At 42.4% G+C, this 15288-nt stretch overlaps 1 protein-coding gene across 1 annotated transcript; it reads right to left on the bottom strand.

Annotated features, from left to right (window-relative positions):
• Positions 1-910: 910 nt before the first annotated feature.
• Positions 911-10208, bottom strand: B9D1 (B9 domain containing 1). The gene is made up of 7 exons (XM_037911329.2): positions 9933-10208; positions 9509-9577; positions 8145-8256; positions 7350-7446; positions 6646-6708; positions 3426-3493; positions 911-3232 (listed from the first exon to the last, which is right to left on the bottom strand). Exons 1-7 carry the CDS (start codon positions 9999-10001, stop codon positions 3087-3089), a joined length of 624 nt encoding a protein of 207 aa, XP_037767257.1. The 5' UTR covers positions 10002-10208; the 3' UTR covers positions 911-3086.
• Between the last annotated feature and the right edge of the window lie 5080 nt (positions 10209-15288).

Genomic DNA, 15288 nt, shown 5'->3' with positions numbered 1-15288 from the left:
CCCTCAAGAAGCACAAAGATAATAGACAATGTTATAAAAATGTAGCTGACAGATGTGCGACCCATTTACAGTATTATCTAAAATGCAGACATTGTCTCTAAGGTATTGTGACTAGATAATTTTTTTGCAAATACATTGAATTGGAAAATATTTCTTCCCTCCTCCCACAATTTAGAGTGGTTAACTCCTGCATGTCACCAACGCCAAGAGAGAATTATTTCAATCCATCAGGTCATGATTTTACCTGGAGAGTGTGGCCAAGCAAGGCATGTTCTTAATAGCCTTTGCCGAAGGAGCCCTCCCCTATCTCAGCCAAGAAAAGACAGCGGAAGATGGAAACAGGAGGAAGGAACAACGAACAACATAAATGGCAACTTCAAACTACTATGTGAAATCCCCTTAAAATTTGTAACTACATGAGCTCATGTATGCACAATGCCCTATAGCGCTGGATGTGAATAAACTCATTGTATCACTGTGGGAGTGAAGTTTAGACTTTTTCCTCAGTTTAATAGGGTACCATGCGTGGAATCATCATGCAGTTTTGCTCTAGTTGGACAGGCACGTTAAATCATCTCAAGTGAGTAAAAATCTCCAGTGAATTATATTTCACTTGTGTTAAGTTATTTATCTCTACTTTTCAAACATTTCATATCTGGTCTATCAAGGTACTTATATGGCTACCCTCACCACTGTAACCGACTATATATTTAAAAAAAACAACGACAAAAACCCAGTCTCTCTTTCTCCTATAGCAGCCAATAAACAGGAAAAATAGTCTGATTAATTTGAGCTCAGTTGCAGCTTTGTTGCAGAACAGCTAATTATAATGGGTGTTAGCGTTATAATTCAAAAAGCAGAACGAAGAAAGAGAACAAGAGCTAATGTATGAAAAATACTCTGTGCACCATACATTTGTAAAATCATTTATAAAAGTACAAAATGATTAAGGAACAGACAAAATTCCAAGGTGCTTTACAATATCTTCATCATTTATATTTACAAAACACATTGTTTAGCTTTACATGCATAAGGAATTACAGTACTACAAGTAATATGCTTTATTTAATACTACTATGGATGTGCTGTGGTTCAGAATGTGTTTTTCTTTGTGCTTGCTTTTCCAAAGGCTTTTTAATGTCTCAGTGACTTATAAATAAGGTGAAATAATACTAAGTCTGGTCTTCTCGTGGTATTTGAAGTCAAAATTTGCAAATCTATGTACCCAAATACAGTCTCTCAAATTGACTAAATAATCAGATGTCTCACTATGGATTTCAGTTCTGTAGTTTGGACACAAAGAATGGTGGAAAGATCATAAGAAGACTAGAGCTTGTGTTGCTTTGGACTAATAAATGGATCCCCTAAGGGGAAAAAAGCACACAAAAGACAAAAAATATAAATATTTAGCTATTTGGGTTTATTCAACCCAAATGCAGAGCTCTAATATCAGCTTTTCCAAGAGTCATGTGAAAGGTCAGGGAAGGGAGGACATTCGGGGTATGTCTACACTGAAGTAAAAAACCTGTGGCACCGAGTCCCAGTGGCCGGGTCGGCTGACTCAGGCTTGGGCTACAGGGCTCAAATTGGCAGCGTAGATGTTTGGGCTCAGGCTGGCACCTGGGCTCTAAGACCCACCCCCCCTTGCAGGGTCTCAGAACCAGGACTCCAGCCCGAGGCCAAACATCTATGCTGCAATTTTGTAATCCTGCAGCACAAGTCAGCTGACCTAGGCCGGCTACGGCCTTGCCCCCGGGTCTTTTATTGCAGTGTAGACAAATCCTCAGAATGAAGGCCTTTCTTTGTACCCTCAAACTGCAGCCAGCTGAGAATAGTGTGTTAGCTTTGGCGCTGTTGCCATGTACTGTCACAAGAAACAACCTGATGACAATTTCTAAGGTTATACAAACAGTGAGGAAAACCTTCATAAATCAAACTTGAAATTCAGCACGTTATTTTCCTTACCACGTTTGTTGGTTACTGAAAGCCATGGTATAGGACCCATATAAACAATTACCTGCCTCACAGCCTATCCTGGACTGTCATTCGAATGCTGGATTTGTGATATCACACACATTTCATTGGCAAAAGGCTGATGCCATCATCACAGAGTTATTACTTTAGCTTATTGTGGAACTGAGCACACAGAAGAGCTGGGCTAAGAGGACAAGGGGAGAAGTACCTTCAGCAATAACAAAGAAAATGCACAAATTCCAAAAAGTTGCATAACAAGGAAGAGGTGGCCCTGACTGCTACTCCTGGCAATCCCTTACAGCAGAGGGGATCTGTAACAGGTTGGACCAGAGGATTCCCCATTGCTTATGGCTGAGTGCACGTCCTGTTTACTCAGGCTGCGTGCTCTTTTCCAGATCCTCACACTGTGATCTATTTCTCCCACAGTATCTGCACTTAAATCTCAATGGTGCCAATGAGAGGTAAATGCACGAAGCAAGGGGATATTAAACACTTAGCTCTCTGTAAACTCCTCCCGCACTTCCCCCTAAAACAAACCACTTTTTTGTTGCTGTTGGTGTGCTTAAGCTTGACTGGGGGAAGGGGAGGGAACTGGAAGTGTCATTTTCTTGTGTCTCATAGTTTTTTTAAAAGCAAAAGCCAAACTGCTTTCATTGAAAATTTTGGAAGGATTTACTCTTACTGTATATCAAATATTTTATCAAGTTAGTTCTAAAGCACTTCAAAATGGGATTATAATGGAAAACTGCAGTAGCAGCCTGAAGAAGAAATATTGCTTTGGCAGAAGAAAGTGCATGAATGTTTCACTGAAATATTCTCAGATTCCCTTCCTTTTGGAAGGTATGGCTATTTGAATTTCCCACTACCACTTCAAAAACATTAGTACACAAGTTTAGGCCTGCACTGATGTTTGGAATACATTGGAACTATTTTTTAAAAACAAATGTAAACTGGCTATTCATTAACTAAAAAAAATGTACAAAAGGTTATGATAGAACGGTATTTTGCAACTCACCTTATGGCTTGAGCTTTCATATTAAAATAGAAGATCAGTACAAGTATGGTGCTTGCCTCCCATATGTGCCTTTGAAAACCTCCCACCCACCAATCATTTAATGGTTATGAATCCCATCTGTAAGAGACACTATTGAAGGGTTCTGCATGTCAGACGAGCTTACGTCATAGCCCAACTTCTTCATGTCTTTAGTCACCACATTGAAGGAAATGGTCACAAAGCCTTGGGATCGCACCGTGGTCACTAAAAATAGGAGGACAACACCATTAGCCAGTACAGCTGGTTGAACAGTCATTAGATGTCCAACAGAATACCAGGACATGGTTGTTTTCAATATGCTCAATTAACCTTCTAAAGCATTAACAAAGAAACGGAATGGCCAAGATCTGGTCCACAGTCACAGAGGAGTTAGAGACAGTAATTCCTGATCATTTACCTTCTCGGCCTTCTCCCTGCGCTACCACTTTTGGGTCAGTGAACTCTGGATGTCTTCCCATGAGCCAACTGAGAGAAGGAGAAAAGAAAACAACTCACTGATGTGTCACTTGGTAGCATTTAGATTTGTTATAAGGAAGGTACATCGTATGCACCGATATAAAAAAAATATGTTTCCCCCTGTTCATAGTAGGAATTTTTAAAGCTTGATACATTTTTTTTTCTTTCTACTTATCTACTTTGATCAAAGATAAATGTCACCTCTGGACTACTGACCACTTTTCCTTTTTTCCTAATTTCACCTACATTCTATTAAATGTAAGTTATTTCTGAGTGAGGGAGGGTCAGTTTATGTCAAAGATATTTTAATAACACCTAACTTTAAGGATCTGGAGGGGACCTAATACTTTGTTATGCTGTGTAATATCTGTGTAAATTGAATCCATTTACATGTCATTAATTAGAAAAACAGCTATAACAAATACATATTGGACACGGAAAAAGTTATGTCCATGAGTCCTCATTCAGGAGAAATTTGTGCAAGTATATGCTGTACCATTCCTTTATAGATCGTGTTTTGGGTAGGTGGCGTAAAAAAATAAAAGCCTTTGGCTAACTTATTTACAGCAGTATTTTAAGACTAATTTAAGGACAGATTGCGATACACCTGCTCACACTGGGCCCTATCCAATGTGCACTGAACGCAGTGCAAGTCCTTCTGTTGACTTCATTGAGCATTGGACGAGGCACATTGAGTAATATCTTATGCTGCAAGAAGTCCCATTGAAATGAATGGGACTACTTACTTGTGGAGTACAGTACCACTAATGTTGAGGTGTCTACGATTCTATCACAATCTGATCCTTAAAGATTAGCATGCTAAAACTAGGAAGTGTTTACTCTCAGTGGAAGTTCTTTGTATAACCACAGTAAACCAGGGTTTAAATTTGCCCACAGACCATTAATTAAAATAATGTAAGGCCTCACCCCACTGGTTCTATTCTAGCTGCCCCATAAAGGAAAAGCTCAGTCACTGAAATATTATGAAATGCTTTCCTGCCTCTCCTCCTGATCCTTTCACTCATATTTTAAAATCCCTACTATCTATCGCATTTTTACGCTACTCTACCATAATGCAATTTCTAACACATTATACTGACAGTGCCATAACAGGCCAGTAGAAGGTTAAAAAAACTGCCCAGACTTTGGGAAGAATTCCTGTTTCTTTCTTTAATATACATATCTGAGGCAGTACAGTTTGTTCTCTGGTGCCAGAAGTTTTCATCTGGCAAAAAGAGAAGTAGTTGCAGTGCTGTCATGATTATACTACATCAATGTGTTTATTAAAACATACAGAGGCTAACCTGATTACAACTCTCTCTCTTTAAACTCAGCTATATTCCTACTGTTGCAAAGCTGTTTTACGTCTTAACGCCATGTTACGCACTACTAAATTGCTTAACCTAGTCAACAAATAGCCCAAATCATTCCACAAGGTGTTTCTATCCTGCATGGCCGGTATATTTCAAACTCTATTGTCAGAGACATTAAAACAGCTGAATCTAACGGAGGGCCCTGTGATATTTCACAAACAAACTCTGGGACTCTATAAAATGTTTCCCTCTGGACCACTGCTTTTAATACAGATTGACAAATCTGTCTGAAATGTTCAATTAGCTCAGAGAAAACAGTTACTACTGGAGTATGAATGATGGAATCGTCACTAAGAAAGCCTAGAGGGTATTGCGGCCAATGTGTGTGGCCCTTTACCAGACAAGGAGGAAGGGACTAGTGGACAATTCAGTTTAGAACAATTCTGAAGAACAGGGAGACCAAATCTGGATTCACTGCACAATGCAGTGTCTAGATCAGCTGTACATAACCTCAAAGAGCCATTCCTTTAACAGAGTTGCAAAAAGCCATACCAAATTACATGTACCACGCAATAGTTAATATATGTTAATCAGAACAGATAAAGCATATAACAGGAGCAGCAGTATTGGGGCTCAGGCAACCTCTAACAGTCCCACGTCATCACCAGTTTCAAGAAGCCAAATTCTGTCAATGTCCTAACCATCTACAGCTTGTTTCAATGTGTAATTTCCACCCACCACAGCTGGTCAGTAGCACAAATTCAGAATTAATCAGTTGGAGTGAGAGCGAATATGAGTTTTTCCAGCAATCAATGTATCATTATCAGGATGTCACCTGACAATTTACTAAAAACCAATAAAAGAGCCACCTGCAATGCAAGGATCAATGGCTACTGATTGAATGCATCTTGCCTTCTGATTTTATTGCACAAAATGTAATATAATTACTAAAACAGATTAGATTTTTAAGTGGACAAGTTGCACCCACTGCAGCAGGATATGGGATGTCCTATTTTCTACAAACATTTCCTGTGAAGCCCAGCGTCTCCATCAGTTCTGGCTCTTAAATACTGAGATTTTATGCCAGGATGGAGGAAAAAAAAAAATGAGGGAGAAAAACAATAAAAATTCATGTATATAGATGAAAGAGGCAGTTACTGTTCAAGAAAAAGAACAGATTACAACCAATAAATGCAGACACTCATTCTTAGAATGTAAAAATGTCCCTTGTGGAACAGTCCAATTATATTTTTAAAACATATTATGCTGTACTTAACATTCTGCATCCTCATAATGCTTGTTTTCATTATGGAGTAATTCCTGCAGCAGATGTTGCTGAATTACATGAAGAAAAATAAGCTTAATACTAGTGAAATCTATTCTAGAAATACATGAATGTGTTTACTTCAATTCTACATAGGAAGCCAGTTTGGTTTGAACTCTTACTCGCACAATTTCATCAGTGTCAATGTTTTTTCTTTTGGAAGCTTCAGAGAATAGAAGGGAATGTGTGGTTGTTTGCCTTTGCTATCATTTGGTGGCTACTTTTCAAAAAGACATAGCTCTATCTTGGCAGGAATACAGCAAGTGCTTTTCATATTCACACTTTCAAATGCATGGATAACAAAAAGGACGAAGTTACAGAGCATTACTCCAAGCAGATTGCTAATGTTAAATTTTAAAGTAAGGCTTTGATGGATAAAAACCATATTGTCCATGAAACTCATTGGAATGTCTTTAACCTTACAAAAACTCACAAGTGCGTGCACACATTGAGTAGTCAGAGACACCACCAATTAAAACAAAAATGTCTTTTCCCATGTTACTAACACCACCTTTGAGTATTACCTTGTAATTTTTTGCAGCTTAGACGTGGATTCTGGAACAAACATAGGAATGGTTCTTCTATGACTGAAATGGAATTGATAAAGAGAGAGAACTTATTGATGAAATGCACCAAATGCCAATTTCCAATACTCCTGCATTTATTATGATAATGAAAGTCCAAATACAGATTTAAAAAATCAGGTGAGACATCCACAAGTAACTTGTAAGTAATGAACTCAAACTTTCCTATGTACAGCTTGCATGGGGAACTTGCAAAGGGCACAAGAGATAGGCCAGCTCGGAGAGCACCTTCATACCCAAAGTACAGTCCTCCCGACAGACCGGACAGTGTTGAAGTGAAGACTTGCAGGCCCAGATCCTCCAAGGCATTTAGGTGCCTAGCTCCCACTGAAAGCAATCGGGGTTCGGTGCCTCAATGGCTTTGAGGATCTGGGACAGTGTGTTCAACTGCCCTCCCCCATCCACAAATTAAAACTAAACCTGCACTGAATAAAAAACATCAAGGCTCAGGTCCAATGACCAAGGGTTTGTGCCAGAGAATAGATTCCATACCCATGGTGTAAGCAAGTTATAGAGACACTTGGGGGGACACTTATTTTGGCTCTGATTATTTTACTTTAGAAAATACAACAAGAGGCAGCTGAGATCAAATTGTATTTGGGAGGAACATTTGAAACAGAAACAATAACCACTCATTAACCCACCTTCCAGGTATGAACGGAACATGAACAGCTCCATAACCTCGGACGACATCATTTCCAAAAAGATCAGGTCCATAGACACTTACCACTATTTGTGGCCCTTAAAAAGAAAATAGGAGTTAATATAAGGGCAAGGACAAAGAAGGGGATGGATTTGGCCCTGTAATTTCTTAAACTCATTCCTACCTTACTATTATTTAACATTACCTGAAAGCAACTATAAAGTGTCAAGAACTGCAGGTCCAAAAATGTATTTATCTATCTGTATTAGGGAACTAAAAACCAGTGGGTATAAGAAAGCAAACGGTGTTAACTGTATTATTGAATTAGTGTAAAGCTTTCTGGTGTCTAAGAAATATTCTCATTCAGGAAAGGTAATTTTAAAAGATTAAAAGAAATATGGTACCCCACAGAGTGCACAGAATCTACTCCAAGCAAGTTTAATTGCCAGAAATGATAAAGGGGGAGCCCACAGTAATTTCATCTTGGGTAACTTCAAAAAATGAATTGCCTAAAGCACCATCAAGAGAAAACACAAACTGGATTCAGTAGAACAAAAGTAAAAAATGAATCTGTAATGTTGGGTTTTCCTTCATTCACAAGGCAAAAGGTGACATGCAGAACCATGCATATTTGTGACTCTCCAACAATTGCGGGGCATAGTTTCCCTTATTCAGGTCATGCCAGCATATGCTATGAAGATGCATCAAAGCACTTTCAGCCTACTATTTCAAAACCACAATCTTCATGTACCAAGTACCTGTATTCAGCCACACATCTTCTTTGTGGTTTACTTACAGCCAGAGGGGTTGGTACTTTTAAAGGTGATGTCAATTGGAAAATTCCACACAAGGGCTTGCTGTGCATCTCTGTTTTTAGAGGTGATCTGAGATATTCCCTCTTCCAAACCCTAAAACAAGAGCTTACATATTGTACAAATACAAGCTGCTGATATTTACTCACATTACAGAGTGGAAAGTGCATATGCTTTTAGCGTATATAAAACTTCTTTGCCTGTCTACAGACAGACCATCAGGGCCAAGTTCCAGTCCCTGCCCCAAAGAACTTACATTTTTAATAACTAAAGCTCCTTCCCTTCAATTTGTAAATACAATATTTTGCATGTGCAAATGCAGGGTTGGCGTACAAACTGATGCAAAATTAAACCCATTTAAAATCTGACCCTTATTCATACTAATTTGCAAGTAGCTAATCTTATCAACATTTATGAAAAGCATTGACTGGATTCATAATAACTAACAGAAGTGTTTTGAATACGTAAACCACAAGACAAGGGAAAAGTATAACTAAACCAACACCACCACACAGCACATACACAGCATTCTAGTTTTTCAAAGCACTGTACCAACATTAATAGATCTTTGCACTTCCTCCGTGAAGTGGCAAGGAATAATTAAACTCATTTTCTAAATGAGGGAATAATAAAACACAGACAAGTGAAATGACTTGCTCAAAATTCAGTGGCAGAGATGGTATTAGAGTTCAGGATATATTCCCATCGCTGTGCTCAGTTCACTAGACCAGTGGTTCTCAACCAGGGGTCCGGGGTCCCCTGGTGGGCCATGAACAGATTTCAGGGGGCTCGCCAAGCCAGTGTTAGATTTGCTGGGGCCCAGGTCAGAAAACCGAAGCCTTCCTATGCGGGGCTGAAACCCAGGGCACTGAATCCTGCCACCTGGGGCTGAAGTTGAAGCCTGAGCAACCTAGCGTTGTGGGGCGCCCTGTGGCGTGGGGCCCTGGGCAATAGCCTTGCTTGCTACCCCCTAATGCCGGCTCTGGCTTTTATATGCAGCAAAAAGTTGTTGTGGCACATTGAGTTTTTATAACATGTGGGGGGGCGGGGGGGAGAGGAGGGAGGGTGGCCTCCGAAAGAAAAAGGTTGCGAACCCCTGCACTAGACCTATTGTGTGTTTTTCCTGAGTTATAGGTATTATTTGTATTAGCGTAGCACCTAGGAGGCCCAGTCGGGGACCATGACCCCATTGTGCTAGGTGCTGTACAAACACAGAACAGAGGGACAGTCCCTGCCCCAGGGAGCTTACATTTCGAATACCCACCAGCCTAAGCCAGTGAACCCCACCCCGCCGCGGGGTACGGGCTCCGGGAGGCCCAGCCGAGGGCAGCCGCAGCGGGGCACTTACCGTGGTGGGGGCCCAGTCGGGGCCGTAGACGAAGCAGTACTTGCAGTAGAGATCGTCGAACTCGGGGAACTGGAGGAGAAACGGAAGAGAAGGTCACTGGCCCGGGGGGAGCCCCATCCTGTCAGGCGGCCCCCTACCCTGGACCGGCTGGGGGCTCATGCCTCGGCTCGCCGGGGCCTTTCCCTGGGCTCGCCCTGGCACCGAGCAGAGCCGCTCGCGGGGGGGGGGGGCAATGGCACCGGGAGGGGAGATGCCCCACAAGGCCCCCCTGGAGGCGCTGGTTCGAGGCGTCTCCAGCGCGCCCCTCACCGTGGCCCCCGGCCGCGCTCTCGTTCCGCCGGCACCCGGCGGGGGTGGGCGCCAGGGTCCTGCCAGCCGGGGCCAGAAGCGGGACGGGGGAGCCCGCCGAGCCTAGCCCGCTTACCCGGGCGCTTTCGATCTGCCCGTTCACCATGAGCAGGAAGACGGTGGGGGCTGCGGCGGCGGCTGCCATGGCGCCGGGGCCCGGTCCCGGCCCGTTGCTAGGGCCCGCTCTCCCGGCCCGCCTTGGATACCGGACGGCGAGGCGGCCGGGACAAACTTCCTGCCAGCGAGCGCAGCGCGGAGCGGGCGGGCGCTCAAGGGGCTGCGCAGGCTCTCAGGGGTAGAGCCTTGCCTCTCCCACCCCCCCCACCTCAATACTCCCCTTTGGGATCCCGCCCCAGGACAACGGGGGTGCTACCCCTACAAGGAGAGGGCCCTCCCACTCCCCCACCCCACATAGAAGGGGGGGGCTCTTTCCCCTGCCCAGGGCCTCCAGTGAGTGGGGTGCCGGACACCCCGGGGGCCTGGCTACAGCAGAGCAATCTGCACTGATGCCCCCCCAGCGAGCTCCGTGTAAGCGTCTCTCTTGCACCAGCAGAAGTCGGTCCAATTAAAGATATTTCCTGACTCACTAAAAGAGAAAAGCAGTACTTATGGCATCTTAGAGACTAACAAATTTATCTGAGCATAAGCTTTCGTGAGCTACAGCCCACTTCATCGGATGGATTCATTTTCCACGGCATGCATCCGATGAAGTGAGCTGTAGCTCACGAAAGCTTATGCTCAAATAAATTGGTTAGTCTCTAAGGTGCCACAAGTCCTCCTTTTCTTTTTGCGAATACAGACTAAGACGGCTGCTACTCTGAAACCTTCCTTAATCACTGTGTCTCTCCAACACCCGGGGGACCCACACGGTGACACGGCCACTGGAAACGCACCAAAAGGGCACCGGCGCGACCCCTACGTTACAAGCGGACGTGGCAGAAATTAATTTTGTTTGTTTGTTTCATAAGATGGATGTTTCTTTTTAAGCATTTTCTTCTATTTTTAAGCCATTTCAATTTTCACAGTTGTGCAAAATTACGGAGTTTACGCTTTTATTTTTATCTATTTACATTTTCACAGTTGCAGGAAATGATCGGGGGAGAGTCAGACAGTAATTATTTGATGAGATAGATGCTGAGATTGAAAAGGTTAAAGCGTTATAGCCGTTAAAACCACAAATTGTCAATGGTACGTGTCAGAATAGACAACATATAAATATTCTTAACTCAAATTCTGATAAGTTCTCAAGCAGCATTTTTGGTACTTTGCCTATGTGTACATTTCGATTGCTATCCATGGAAATATTTTTCATGGGTTTCCGTATTTTCGGTAAAACTGACGTGTACTGACCTTTACCAATAAAAATCTAATCCTTCCAAACCGATTTACAAGAGTGTGGTACATCTGCATCAGGGGATTTTTGCACCAGGATCCATACACCTCACTGTTAGTGTCAATTACTCTAACATAGCCAGGGCCTTGTGTTCCCTGGACTTTGGAGTCCCTGTCATTCATCTCACCTCTGACTCTGGGTGCAGTGCTTCTCTGCCCAGGAAAATTCCAATCAACAGGGTACCTTTCCCCCAAGCGATTTCCACAGCAGTGAGTTAGCGTATGATGAAGTGAGCTGTAGCTCATGAAAGCTTATGCTCAAATAAATTTGTTAGTCTCTAAGGTGCCACAAGTCCTCCTTTTCTTTTTGCGAATACAGAGTAACACGGCTGCTACTCTGAAACCAGCATATATAGAGTATGCTGCAGTCAGAGGTGTGGTAGATGTACCAGAACTAGCTTTGATCTAGCTAGCTTGAATAACAATAGCAGTGAAGTCAAGGCAGCATGGTCTGGCCAAGGCTGCCTGGGACCCTGGCTCCACTCAGGTGGCTCGCAGCCATGGGATGCACATGTGTGATGAGCCTCGGAGGCCACTAGATGTCATCATTACCCCACACAAGTCTGAAATGGAAAACCTAAGGATCTCAGGGGCATGACCTGATTTTAAAATCACTGACCTGCACTTTGTTTTTTATACCTCATAAACTGCCTGTCGTTTCTTACCCCACGTGTGGGCAAATTCCAATCATGCATTAGTCAGCCACTGTCGGGGGTTAGGGAGAGATTTATTCCATAATCATCCATTGCAGGGTTTCTTGCATCTTGTTCTGAAGTATTTGGTACTGGTGCACTGTCAGAGACAGGATACTGGGTTAGGTGGGGCATGGATCTGATCCTGCATAGCAGTTCTTATGTTCCTGGCCTCCCCTCTTCTCCAAAAAATCACAGATGAGGCAGGGAAGAGGCTTAATCCTTCATCTGAACAAAATTTTCTGCAGATGAACACTTCAGGAAAGACCCTGTGACATTAAGAAATATTCAGCCCTGTGTAAAATATTTACAAAGCTCATGGAGTGATTTTATATGTGGTAAGCACTGAGGAGCTGTTCTAGAGACCTCAGAAAACTGGGAATCTCTTGGTTTCTGGGATCTGTCTTAGCCTTTAGGTCAGAACTTTTAAAAAATGTTTTCTCTAGTTCTGTAAACCAAACCAATTCTCTGTGATGGTTTCCCACTTCTTGAGCTGCCTGGTGGCCAGTGGAGAAGTTGAATCAGCACAGCGGGCTCTAGCTGGTGGTAGTTGTTGGATTGACTCCTCCTCTCCATGTACAGCCTGTCTAGTCCCATCCAGGAGCTAATCGGAAAAGAAGGTTTGGGGGTCATCCCCATGCTGTGGTGATACCTCTCCCCCAGCCCGAACAAGCTGGTGCACCACATGGGATGGACGAAAGTGGGTGTCATGGGAGGGAGGATATCAGGTAGGGGAGGAGGAGAAAGTTTGCAGGTTGGGGCCCAGGTATTGGGAATGTGGCATGCTTGAAAGTGATGTGACCCTTATCTCACTAGGCCCCCAAAATCCATCCTGCTATTAACCGCTGACAGCATGGCACATCAGGATTCCTGCTTGGCAGCCTGGATTTGATGTGTAGAAATCTGATCATTTAATAAACACCCCTTACATTGAGTGCTTAGACCAACAATGTAGCTCTGTGAACATGCCAATCAGCTCTGATTTTAGTTTATTTAATTTATCCTGTAGTAGGGTGACCAACTTTTTGGATGGAAATAACGGAAAACAACATGAAAAATAATGGAAAACACTTTATTTTACAGAAAAAGAACAGGAGTACAACTTCAATACCCACCTGCTGAAGTGAAGAAACAGATTGATAGAGACAGAAGAGTACCCAGAAGTCACCTACTACAGGACAGGCCCAACAAAGAAAATAACAGAATGCTACTAGCCGTCACCTTCAGCCCCCAACTAAAACTTCTCCAACGCATCATCAAGGATGTACAACCTATCCTGAAGGACGACCCATCACTCTCACAGATCTTGGGAGACAGGCCAGTCCTTGCTTACAGACAGCCCCCCAACCTGAAGCAAATACTCACCAGCAACCACACACCACACAACAAAAACACTAACCCAGGAACCTATCCTTGCAACAAAGCCCGTTGCCAACTGTGTCCACGTATCTATTCAGGGGACACCATTATAGGGCCTAATCACATCAGCCACGCTATCAGAGGCTTGTTTACCTGCACATCTACCAATGTGATATATGCCATCATGTGCCAGCAATGCCCTTCTGCCATGTACGTGGTCAAACTGGACAGTCTCTATGTAAAAGAATAAATGGACACAAATCAGACATCAAGAATTATAACATTCAAAAAACTGTCGAAGAATACTTCAACCTCTCTGGTCACTCGATTACAGACTTAAAAGTCGCAATATTGCAACAAAAAAACTTCAGAAACAGACTCCAAAGAGAGACTGCTGAATTGGAATTAATTTGCAAACTGGACACCATTAAATTAGGCTTGAATAAAGACTGAGAGTGGATGGGTCATTACTCAAAAGTAAAACTATTTCCCCATGTTTATTTTTTCCCCCTACTGTACCTCACACATTCTTGTCAACTGCTGGAAATGGCCCACCTTGATTATCACTACAAAAGGGTTTTTTTCTCTCCTGCTGGTAATAGCTCACCTTAACTGATCACTCTCGTTATAGTTTTCAGAGTAGCAGCCGTGTTAGTCTGTATCCGCAAAAAGAAAAGGAGTACTTGTGGCACCTTAGAGACTAACCAATTTATTTGAGCATAAGCTTTCGTGAGCTACAGCTCACTTCATCAGATGCATGCAGTGAATGCATCCGATGAAGTGAGCTGTAGCTCACGAAAGCTTATGCTCAAATAAATTTGTTAGTCTCTAAGGTGCCACAAGTACTCCTTTTCTTTTCTCGTTATAGTGTGTGTGGTAACACCCATTGTTTCATGTTCTCTGTGTATATAAAATCGTCTTACTGTATTTTCCACTGCATGCCTCCTATGAAGTGGGCTGTAGCCCACAAAACCTTATGCTCAAATAAATTTGTGAGTCTCACTCGGGTGCCACAAGTACTCCTGTACTTTTTGCGGATACAGACTAACACGGCTGCTACTCTGAAACCTGGCTTTATTTTACGGGACATTTTAAGTAAATACCACTTCCCTTAGCATATCATGAATTTTCTCTCAAGTGTACATTTCTACTGCCCCCATGTATACTATGCAATTATCACAAGCTTCAATTTAAATGTTTAAAATGGTCAAGGGATGTCCCTTAAAATAAAGGACAGCTAGTCACCCTATCCAGTATGTACAATCACCGTTGCATTTAGGTATCACAGGTCCAATCCAACTTGCATGGAAGTTTTTCCATTGACTTTAATAGAAGCTGGACAGGGCCTCACTTTTATTTATTATTTGCAGTGTTGTTGGAGTCATGTTGGTCCCAGGATATTAGAGCCACAAAGTTGGTAAGGTAATATCTTTTACTGGACTGACTTCTGTTGGTGAAAGACAAGATTTCAAGATTACCGAAAATATTTATTACCCATGGAGTATATTGCCAGTACAAAAATCAGTTCAAGCAAATTCCATTTTATTCTCGAATATCCAAATAATCACTACAATCAGATCCACGATACAGCGAACTACCCACATCATCTTAAATATACCGTGTAGATTTTAGCAGTCATTGTGCAGATGAATTGCAAATGGAAAAAAAATACTTTATGGTTGTGTAAAGACAGCCTCAATGTTTGCTTTATTCCAAACTACAGATTCTTCTGCTTGCTTTTTACATTAAATATAAATGATCAAAGTCAACAATTGTCTCTGTTGGTCCTCGAGCACTTAAATCAAACTACTCTACTGTATAAACATGCAGCACTGCTGATGGCCACTAGATATCACCAGTGCTGTACCAGTTACAGTACAGAAGTGAGAGTCAAACAGCCAGAACCGTTAAAAGGAAATATGTTACCTACTAATGTTGAAATAAAGTTTAAAGGCAGCACAATATTTTACATGGCAAAAATAACCATAT

This window comes from Chelonia mydas, chromosome 10 (genome assembly GCF_015237465.2).
Source record: "Chelonia mydas isolate rCheMyd1 chromosome 10, rCheMyd1.pri.v2, whole genome shotgun sequence".
In the NCBI taxonomy this organism is placed as follows: domain Eukaryota; kingdom Metazoa; phylum Chordata; order Testudines; family Cheloniidae; genus Chelonia; species Chelonia mydas.
Note: the sequence above shows the minus strand (reverse complement) of the source record. Positions and strands in the feature narration are given on the sequence as shown.

Bases quoted from the DNA above. Each gene is read 5' to 3' on its own strand.
- B9D1 (XM_037911329.2), bottom strand. From the start codon at position 10,001: ATGGCAGCCGCCGCCGCAGCCCCCACCGTCTTCCTGCTCATGGTGAAC. The intron at 7,447-8,144 runs GTAAGTAAACCA...TTTCTTTTTAAG, and splicing joins AAGTACCAACCCCTCTGGCT to GGCCACAAATAGTGGTAAGT. The intron at 6,709-7,349 runs GTGGGTTAATGA...ATTCCATTTCAG, and splicing joins GTTCCGTTCATACCTGGAAG to TCATAGAAGAACCATTCCTA.